The sequence below is a fragment of the Hypanus sabinus genome, unplaced genomic scaffold, assembly GCF_030144855.1.
Source record: "Hypanus sabinus isolate sHypSab1 unplaced genomic scaffold, sHypSab1.hap1 scaffold_1962, whole genome shotgun sequence".
Taxonomy (NCBI): domain Eukaryota; kingdom Metazoa; phylum Chordata; class Chondrichthyes; order Myliobatiformes; family Dasyatidae; genus Hypanus; species Hypanus sabinus.
The window spans coordinates 46,272-56,724 of record NW_026780060.1 but is presented as its reverse complement, the minus strand read 5'-3'; the positions used below and the strand labels follow the sequence as shown (position 1 = coordinate 56,724).

Here is a 10,453-nt window from a genome sequence, read left to right as displayed (position 1 = left end):
TAACTTTTCTTCTCTTGTCAGCCATGGTTGTACTATTTCGCCATTTGAGTATTTATTTATTTTTGGAGTACATCTATCCTCATTTTCCCAGAAACTGACACCATTTCTGCTCTGCACTCATCCCTGCCAGCATCTCTTTCCAATTTGCTTTGACCAACTCCTTTCTCAGACCACTGTAATTTCTTTCATTTCTCTGAAATACTACAATGTCAGGCTTTACTGTCTCCTTACCAGATTTCAAGTTGAACTCGGTCATGTTGTGAGCTCTGCCTCCTAAGGTTTCTTTTAACTACTCACCTCTGGTTCAATACATAACACCCAATCCAGTAGAGCTGTTCCCCAAGTAGGCTCAATGGCAAACTGCTCTAGAAAGCCATCACATTGCATTCAACAAACTCACTCTCTTGAAATCCTTTACCAACCTGATTTTCCCAATTGCCCTGCATGTTGAAATCTCCCATGATTATCATAACATTGTCCTTTTCATCAGCCTTTCCTATTTCCAGTTGTAATCTGTGGGCCTCAACCCACTGACTGTTGGGAGGCCTGTATATGACTGGTGTCAGTGTCATTTTTACTTTTGCAGTTCCTTACCTCAACCCACAAGATTCAACATCTTCCAATCCTATGTCACATCTTGCTACTGATTTACCAGCAGAGCCACACCACCCCCTCACCCGACCTTCCTATACCACCAATACATTGTGTAACCTTGGACATTCAGATCCCAACTACAACCATGATTCCGCGATGGCCACAACAACATCACAACACCAGTTCCTCTGGTTGGATCCAAACTTATGCACTGGTGTGTTAGTGCATTCGCCTGGGATTGGAACACAGTGGTTCATCCGCCAGTCCCGTGTATTGGTTGTATTGTGACCCTGTGCTGGTGTGTCCAGGGGTCTGACATCTCCAGCTGACCATGTGACAGTGATGCCTCCCAGTCAGTGGGGTTGATGTGGAATAAACTTCAGTTCCCCTTCAGCCCAGTATTACAGACAATCTTTGCCTCAAATTGGAACTAAATTGATCTTCATAAACAAGGAGAAATGAATCTTTGTAAGTTTTACCTCGATTAATAGCATCAAGCGTTTCTCTCAGCACTGTGTTCAACAAATAGAGGTGATCGAATTTTTCAACCGGTAGGGTCTCATCTGTCACTGACAATTCCTGGATATCGTCATTAATCCTGTAAATATTAAACTGCTGGTTATAAATTGCTATTCTGAACTATTTTCAAATCCATTCAGGGTTTCAGTAAAGAGCCTGTCCTACCTTCTGTTCCGACGAGCTTCTTCCTGAAATAAATAAAACACAAATCTGATTAGACTTGCACTTACTGTCCACATCCTGAACTTCATCCAAATCATTACAAGGAGTTGAAAATTCCAACTCCCACAGTCACTCACACACACGGACAATACAGAACCATGGGGTAAATTACAGGGAAAGTTTCTGAATGTGAAACCATTACTGAGAGGAAGAAACTTACAGGGAAGACAGGACAGGCTGTGCATTTTCATCTGGATATGACGTCAGTGTGATAGGATGGAGGAATTTAAGATCAGTGATCTATGTGATTATGTGCGGGTGGAGGAAGTATCTCTATTTATGGGGAGACTCGTGGGGAGATGTAATTCCAGATGGATTTTAACAAATTCCACAAGAAATTTAGTGAGGAGGATGTGAAACTTGCTGCCACAGGAGTGGATGAAATGGAACAGCAGAGTGACTGTAATGGGGAGGCTGGATAAACACGTGAGGGACCAGGGAGTTCGGGGCACTGTTGCTGGCTGCGGTGAGTAGGTGGCAGGAGGATTGTGAAGCAGGGATACTGATAGAAGATGGACCTAATGGCCTGTTTATGATAGAGAATGGGATATAATCCCATGCAAAATATATCCAAAAAATAAAGAGACATTGAAAGTTTCCATAATCTGATGGAAACCGGATATGGAGGGTAAGTCTGAGTTGTGGGTCAAATTCTTTGTTCTCACTGATTGACAGAGAGACCCTCACACCAACTGCAACAGACACACTCACAGCCTGTGACTGGAACCGGGTGTTAATGGGAGTTTCAGAGGATATTTAATGCGGTAAATAAGGAAACAGTCAGCAGCTCTGTGTTATGATCGGAGTAAATAATTTCAGAGAGATTTGCATTTTGTCCTGGGGTGTACAGAAGTTGTGGAAGCCCAGTTTTAGGACAATAGACAACAGACAATAGGTGCAGCTGTAGGCCATTCGGCCCTTCTAGCCAGCACAGCCATTCACTGTGATCATGGCTGATCATACACAATCAGTACCCCGTTCCTGCCCTCTCCCCAAATCCCTTGACCCCGCTATCTATAAGAGCTCTATCTAACTCTCTCTTGAATGCATCCAGAAACTTGGCCTCCACTGCCTTCTGGGGCAGAGCATTCCACATATCCACCACTCTCTGGGTGAAAAAGTTTTTCCGCATCACTGTTCTAAATGGGCTACCCCTTATTCTTAAACTGTGGCCTATAGTTCTGGACTCACCCATCAGCGGAAACATGCTTCCTGCCTCCAGCGTGTCCAATCCCTTAATAATCTTATTATTATGGGACAACAACAACCCTGAATAGATGCAACAATTGTCTGGTGAGAAACAGTTTACTGCCATTTGTAAATGCTGTGTGTAGGAGCAACACGTCTGTTTTCTGTCTGCATTGTATTCTGTGTTACGTGTTTATTATGGTAACTCGTCACGTGATTGGGGACGTGGTAAAAGCGAAGGGAAAAGGTTACGTATCTGTACATTGTTCTGGGCAGTTTTGAGCTGGGAACGGGCGGATGTCATTCTGTTCTTGACCGCTGTGTTGCATCTTACTTTACAATGAATTACCCTGAAGTTTCATCGCTTCAAGATTGTATTTTGCTAATGAAGGACTGAAAGCGTACCTTGGACATTTTGAAATGTCATTATTGGAGTGATGGGAGGGCGCATCATGCAGGTATAACAACTTGTGTGAGGTCGCCAGCAGCGGCAATTGATTTGTTAGAATTGGCCTCTGTGCTGTGTTTATTTCAAATATACCACTGTTCATTTCGTGCCCTTTGACAGAAACAAATTGAAATATAATCCCTCACCTTCAGAAATATCACACCATCTTTCTGATCCATCTGTTCCTTTAACTTAGTGATTTCCTCCTGAATACTCCTTATATTCTCTTGAAGTGCTAGAAGATTTTTCTCCATTGGGTTGAGAATCCTCTTCTCTTCTTCCCTGAGATCCCTGAGTAAGCTCTGCTCTTTCTCAGTGATAATCTGGCGCAGTTCAGCAAACTGGGATGTGATGTGGGACTGAACACTGTGTGACTGTTCCTGTCGAAGGAAAGGTGAAGATTAATATACTGCATTGCTGTGCTCTGTTTCCTTTTGTCGTTCAGTTCGGTCTATTGGAGTCCATGCTACTTCTGAGAGCATTCCCGTCAACACCATTCCCTCACGTTTTCCTGAAACCTACTCTCACATATTGAACCATAAACTCCCATCTGATTCACACACACCTTCCCCACCTTTTCAGGGTTAACGGTAATTAGCCATTCATCCAGCATGTCCCTGGGATGTGTCGGAGTCTCTCGTGGTCACAGGGAGAGCATGCAAACTCCACACAGACAGCAGCAGAGGTTAGGATCGAACCCAGGTCACTGGAGCTGCGATACTCGGCTATTCTGCATTAAATGGAGCAAAACTCGACAGTAATATCAGAAATTCCGCTCAGGAAGCCTCACCCGAACTCCGGAAATCTTCTCTTTCTGTTGCTGCTCCTTTTCCTGGAAGTCTGATTTCTTTTTTGTGAGAGAGTCTAAGGAAGATTTTAGCTGATCCTGGAAGTCAGAGAGTGAAGGAAATAGAAACAAAGATGCATCAAAAGAAACAGGTGATCAAACCCGATTATCACACAAAATGACGGAGGAACTCAGTGAGTCAGGCAGCATCTATTCAGGGGAAATAAACAGTCGGTGTTCCGGGATGAGACCCTTCTTTGCGACTGGGAAGGAATGGGAGAGAAGCCAGAATAAAAAGGTTGGGGATGAGAACCAGCTGACAAGTGACGGGTGAGACAACGTGAGGGGGAACGTGGGGGAGGGTGATGAAGTGAGAAGCTGAGAGGGGACAGGTGGAAGAGGTAAAGGGCTGGAGAAGAAGGAATCTAATACGAGAGGACAATCGACCGTGGAAGAAACGGGAGGAACTAGGCTGTTTGCGGCCCTGAATGGCGACGAGGGGGGAGGTTAGGAGTCAGGTGTTGCAAAGGACAAAGGAAATGTGTTAAGTGTTAAATTAACGTTAGTTTTTACCTTATAGTTTTTAACAGCCTCTTTAATCAGCACAAATCGATGCTCTCTGTGTTCCTGCGCAGCTGCACAGATCACACAGATCAGTGTCTTGTCCGTTTCACAAAACAGCTTCAGTTCTTCCTCATGTTCCTCGCAGTGACGTTTACTTTCCTTCCCTTTCGGATTCAGGTTTAGATTTCGAGCTTTTTCAGCCAGATTTGCTAAGGCCCGATTCACCCTGAGGGTGCGGTCAGTAAACTCCTCTCGACATTCCGGGCAGGAGTTTTTCTGCTCCCTTTCCCAACACTGTGTGATACAAGAGCGACAGAAGTTGTGTCCACACTCCAGTATAACCGGATCGGTGAAGAAATCCAGGCAGATGGGACAAATTACCTCCTCGGTCCAACTCTCGGCCGGTCCTTTCGAAGCCATGTTAACTCCAGCACTTCCTGATTCAGAATGCTTTCACTTTCGGAGAGCTGCTGATCCCCTGCAGTACCGGGATTGTCCACTACGCGCGCTGCAGACTCGGGGAATCACACAACACACACACAATGCTGGTGGAACACAGCAGGCCAGGCAGCATCTGTAGTGAGAAGCACTGTCGACGTTTCGGGCCGAGACCCTTCGTCAGGACAGCTGGTGTGGTATAGTGCGTCCGGTTCTCCCGGTGTGGCCTTTTGTATATTGGTGAGACCCGACGCAGACTGGGAGACCGTTTCGCTGAACACCTACGCTCTGTCCGCCAGAGAAAGCTGGATTTCCCAGTGGCCACACATTTTAATTCAACGTCCCAGTCCCATTCTGATATGTCTATCCATGGACTCCTCTACTGTCAAGATGAAGCCAAGAGAAACAACGCCTGGGTAGCCTCCAACCTGATGGCATGAACATTGACTTCCGTTAATGCCCCTCCTTCCCTTCTTACCCCATCCCTGACATATTTAGTTGTTCGTCTTTTTTTTTCTCTCTCCCTCTCCCCATCACTGCCTGTTCTCCATCTCTTTCCAGTGCTCCCTTCCCCTTTCGTTCTGCCTAGGCCTCCCGTCCCATGATCCTTTCCCTTCCCCAGCTCTGTATCCCTGTGGCCAATCACCTTTCCAGCTCTTAGCTTCATCCCACCCGCTCCGGTCTTCTCCTATCATTTCGCATTTCCGCCTCCCCCTCCTACTTTCAAATCTCTTAATATCTTTCCTTTCGGTTAGTCCTGACGAAATGTCTCGGCCCGAAACGTCGACAGTTCTTCTTCCTATAGATGCTGCCTGGCCTGCTGCGTTCCACTAGCATTTTGTGTGTGTTGCTTGAATTTCAGCATCTGCAGACTTCCTCATGTTTGCTCAGGGAATCAACGTGGTTTTGCTGGATGTGTTCAGTGGAAATTCTGGCCTTTTCTATGTTGAGTGTGGGATCAAAAACACATTAAACAGACAACAGATACGAAAACGCATCCATGGACTGTCTAAGCCCGGCTACGAGCGGAGGACGGTTGGCCGTATGGCTGGCAACCCCATCTTGTAAAATTCCAGTGCGACAAAAACGTCAGCTGAATCTCCATAGGCCTCATCCATGCGGTCGGAAGGACATTCCCCTGGAAGACGATTGAAGTCCTGAGATGAAAGGAGAAGCCATGTGCCCCCTGGGGTGGTTCACTACTACCATAACTGTGAGGCTTCCTCAGCCAACCCGGCCTCTCCCTGTCCAGTGTAGAGGACCCCTGTAGTTCCAATGGTGTCCCTGTCGTCTGGAATGTGTCAGTAGGCAGCATTCCTGTACGACTGGGCTTCGCAAACTTTTTTTAATGCCAAGGACCAATACCAGTAACCGTGGATCTCAGGTTGGGAACCGCTGCTCTCCGGACATCTCGATGTGATGGCAGGCCAAAAAGTTTCGGGCGTCTTTCCCCGAGTTGATGATCTTCCAGCAGCAATCGCTGTCTATTTTCCAGAGCATCCTGGGAACAGCCCGAGGATCAGTGAGCCTTCTGTCACACACAAACACACACAGCTGGGCTCAGACATACAACACTCTCACATTCCTCCCTTTGTGACACCCTACTTGCTCCGTAGCCCCCGGTATGAAGCTCAAACTGTTGCAACACCTGCCCTTTAAAATCATGGCTGAGGCTGTGTTGTGTCTGTTCACTGTTTGAGTTTGATATTAAATGAAGAGCATTGAATGGGAAGGAAGGTTTGAATAGAAGAATAAAGATCTCCTCTGAAGGTATATGGGGTCCTGGTGAGAGCGTACATGGAACACTGTGCACTGGTCTGGTCTCCCTCCTGGAGACAGCCTGTGGGATGAAGGGAATGAGGAGAAGGTTTCAGAGATTGATTTGGGGGGTGAGGTAGTGTCCTCAGAGAGATTACATTGACTGGGCCTGTCTCAAAATTGGAGAAATAAGAGGTGGTCTGAGTGAGACAGACACAGTCTCACAGGGTATTGACAGAGTGGGGCAGGAATGGCGTTTTTCTTCACTGGGTGTTGAATAAGGTCACAGACTCAGAATCCGATGTCGTCTGACAGGTCGCAGATGAGGAGTGCAGCGAATCTTTGGATTTTTTCCCCACAAGGTTTCTAAATTCACAAGGAATATTGAAGGGCGGAGCGAAGATGGGAACATTGCAAGAAAGTGTCCCTGAGGTCAAAGATCAGCCATTATCGGAGTGAAAGGCCGAACTGGCGCAACGGGCCGAAAGGCAACCCCTGCTCCTGTTTCTTATTTCCTAAATCACGAGTTTACCTTTGCGCCTTGTTCTCCCTTGGCCTTCCGCCTGTCGGATTGCACAGGGGAGCGGTGAGAGCTCCGGAGATCCATCAGCAGCCGCTGCGGTTATTTCATGCTCTTGTTATTTTATCGGTGTTTCTCTGTTTTTGCACAGTTTGTTACCTTAAGCACTCTGGCTGATCTTTCACTGCCTGCTTCTGTTATCGTTACTATTCTACACTTTTTCTAAGTATGTCTGCAGGAAAATGCTTCTCCGGGTGGAACGTAGTGATTTATCTGTACTCTGATAATATTTACTTTGAAATTTGAGTTTCGGGGATTTTCCTTTAATTCTGGAAACAAACTGTGACTGACATCTCCAGCTCCCAATAGCAGCCCGTTCTCACACACACACAGCCAGTCAGCGATCACCGCTGGGAGAGGGATGCTTCCATTGGCTGAGGGGTGTCAGTGGGCGGGACGCTGTTTGGACCGGGACCGAGTGGGCCGGAGACCGGGAGCTGCGCCTCGGGTTTCGGCTGCACCACCGGCGGGTCGTGAATCCTTTCGAAGGCAGAGCTGAAGCGACCGGCGGAGATTCCGTGAGATGTTTCAGCTACACGGAGGCGCCCGGCCTTTCCCCGCCGAGGATCGGGGCCTGTTGTCCCTTCCTGCCGGGAGACGGGAGCTGCCCCGCAGCGGCTGCCGGTGGATCTCCGGAGCTCTCACCGCTCCCCTGTGCAATCCGAACGGCTGAAAACCAAGGGAGAACAAGGCGCAAAGGTAAACTCGTGCGTTAGAAAATAACCAACAGGAACATGTCTGGCCATTCGGCCCGTGGCGCCTATTCCATCCTTTCCACAGAATAGTCCTTTTTAAATCTTTTTCTAGATTTTAAACAAACATAAATGAAACATGAATACAAAGAGCTTGAGAGTACATAATTAATAGGTTAAGGTAAAAATACAAATAGATGATAATAACCTCCCAAACTCATGGTGGTTACAAAAAATGGAGAAAATAAGAACCCCTCCCCCCAAAAAAAATGAAAAAAATCCTAACCGACATGGGCCATTGCATTATATCAACTATACACAGTAGCGTCAATAACTCCGCACCTCCATCCAAATAATTAAGGACAATAAAAGTCAGGTTCAGGAAAAGTCAGTTTAGCTCATATGAAAATGTTGAATAAATGGTCTTCAAGTTTCTTCATATTTAACTGAAGGGTCAAAGACAACACTTGTAATTTTTTTCTAAACGTGAACAAGAAATAGTTTGAGAAAACCACTGAAATATCGTTGGAGGATTAATTTTTTTCCAATTCAATAGGATAGATCCTCTAGCCATTAATGTAACAAATGCAATTATCCGCCAAGCTGGGGGGGGGGGTGGATAAACGACTATTATCCACCATTGGTAAACTGAAAATTGCAGTAAAAGGATGTGGTTGCAATTTGATATTCAGAACTGTTGAAATAATACCAAAAATATCTTTCCAATAATTTTGCAAACATGGGCAAGACCAGAACATGTAGGTCAATAAAGCGACTTCAGAATGACATCTGTGACAGGCTGGATTAACATAAGAATAAAATAGAGCGAGTTTATCCTTGGACATGTGAGCCCTATGAACAACCTGAAATTGTATCAGGCATGTTTAGCACAAATAAAAGAAGAATTGATTAATTGTAAAATGTTCTCCCACTGCCCTGTGAGTATAAGACAATGAAGTTCTTTTTCCCATTCCTTCTTAATTTTTTCTGATACTCCTGGCTGTATTTTCATGATCGTATTATAAATGATGGCTACTAAACCCTTCTGGCAAGGATTCAGAGCCTGAATTTTTTTCTGTAATGTCCATTGGACATAATTTCAGAAAAGACTAACATTCAAGAAATTTCAAACTTGCAAGTATCTTAAAAAAAATATGAGTTTCAGTCTGGATAGCTGTTCAAAGGACATAAAACTGTTATCTAAAAATAGATCACAAAAACATGTTATACCTTTTGTTTTCCATAACACAAAGGCTTGGTCCTTAAAAGAGGGCTGGACAAAAAGTTAGATATAATAGGGGTTGATAAGATAAACTTATTCAAGCTGAAGAATTTACGAAATTGAAAACATATTCTTACTGTATATTTAACTACAGGATTAGTTATTTGTTTATTTGGTTTAGATAAAGCAAAAGGAGGCAAAGATCCTAAAATAGAAAACAATGAGAAGTCTTGTACAGATTTACACTCCAAATTTACCCATTGTGGGCAAGGTACTACGACCAATTCTCGTGTCCAAGCTATTAACTATCGGATGTTAACTGCCCAGTAGTAAAATCTTGGGTTTGGCAAAGCCAAACCACCTTCCTACTTAATCTTCTGTAAATATTTCTTACTTAATCTAGGATTTTTATTCTGCCATATGTATGAAATATTTTGCAATCAATAATATCAAAAAAAGATTTAGGAATAAAAATTGGTAATGCTTCGATTAAATATAAAAATTTGGGTCATACTATCATCTTGATAGTATTAATTCGACCAACCAATGACAGAGATAATGGGGACCACCTGGTAACAAGTTGCTTGATTTGTTCAATTAAAGGTAAAAAATTAACTTTAAATAAACCCTTATGTTTCTTGCTAATTTTAATACCCAAATAAGTAAAATGATCTGTGACAACTTTAAATGGTAAGTGTTTATAAATTGGAACTTGCATATTTAATGGAAATAATGCACTCTTATTAAAATTCAGCTTGTAGCCAGAAAAGCTAACAAAACTGAGCAAGCAAGGATGAAATAGCAGGAATAGATCTCTCAGGGTCAGATATGTATAGTAGCAAATCATCAGCATATAATAATAACTTATAAGTCCCTTACCCACGGGTAATACCAAAAATATTAGGTGATTCACGAATGGCAACAGCTAAAGGTTCCAAAGCAATGTCAAATAATAGAGGACTTAAAGGGCAGCCTTGCCTCGTACCACGGGACAACTGAAAAAAAGGAGATCTTTGATTATTGGTAAGAAGTGAAGCCAAAGGTTTATAATACATTAATTTAATCCATGATATAAATTTCAAGCTAAAATTAAAATTCTGCAATGTATTAAATAAATATAGCCATTCAACTCTATCAAACGCTTTTTCAGCACCTAAAGAAATGGCATTCTAGTATTTTAGATGAAGAAGTATAAATTATATTAATTTATTTTCTAATGTTAAAAGATGTATACCAGATTTTAATAAATCCGGTCTGATCTTCAGAGATAATTTGAGGTAATACATTTTCTCATGTAGTGGCCAAAATTTTGGTAAAAATCTTAGAATCCGTATTCAGCAAGGATATTGGCCGATAGGATGCAAATTCAGTGGGGTCTTTATCTTTTTTAACAATTGGATTAATGGAGGCACCATAAAAAGATTGTGGTTATTTATCTACA

At 43.6% G+C, this 10,453-nt stretch overlaps 1 protein-coding gene across 1 annotated transcript; it reads right to left on the bottom strand.

The window, feature by feature from the left end:
* Window positions 1-952: 952 nt before the first annotated feature.
* Window positions 953-4,845, bottom strand: LOC132387540 (nuclear factor 7, brain-like). The gene is made up of 5 exons (XM_059959916.1): window positions 4,332-4,845; window positions 3,762-3,857; window positions 3,118-3,351; window positions 1,279-1,301; window positions 953-1,192 (listed from the first exon to the last, which is right to left on the bottom strand). Exons 1-5 carry the CDS (start codon window positions 4,740-4,742, stop codon window positions 985-987), a joined length of 972 nt encoding a protein of 323 aa, XP_059815899.1. The 5' UTR covers window positions 4,743-4,845; the 3' UTR covers window positions 953-984.
* Between the last annotated feature and the right edge of the window lie 5,608 nt (window positions 4,846-10,453).

Bases quoted from the DNA above. Each gene is read 5' to 3' on its own strand.
- LOC132387540 (XM_059959916.1), bottom strand. From the start codon at position 4,742: ATGGCTTCGAAAGGACCGGCCGAGAGTTGGACCGAGGAGGTAATTTGT. The intron at 1,302-3,117 runs GTGAGGGATTAT...TATTTATTTCAG, and splicing joins ATGGTGTGATATTTCTGAAG to GAAGAAGCTCGTCGGAACAG. The intron at 1,193-1,278 runs GTAGGACAGGCT...TAATATTTACAG, and splicing joins GAAGCTCGTCGGAACAGAAG to GATTAATGACGATATCCAGG.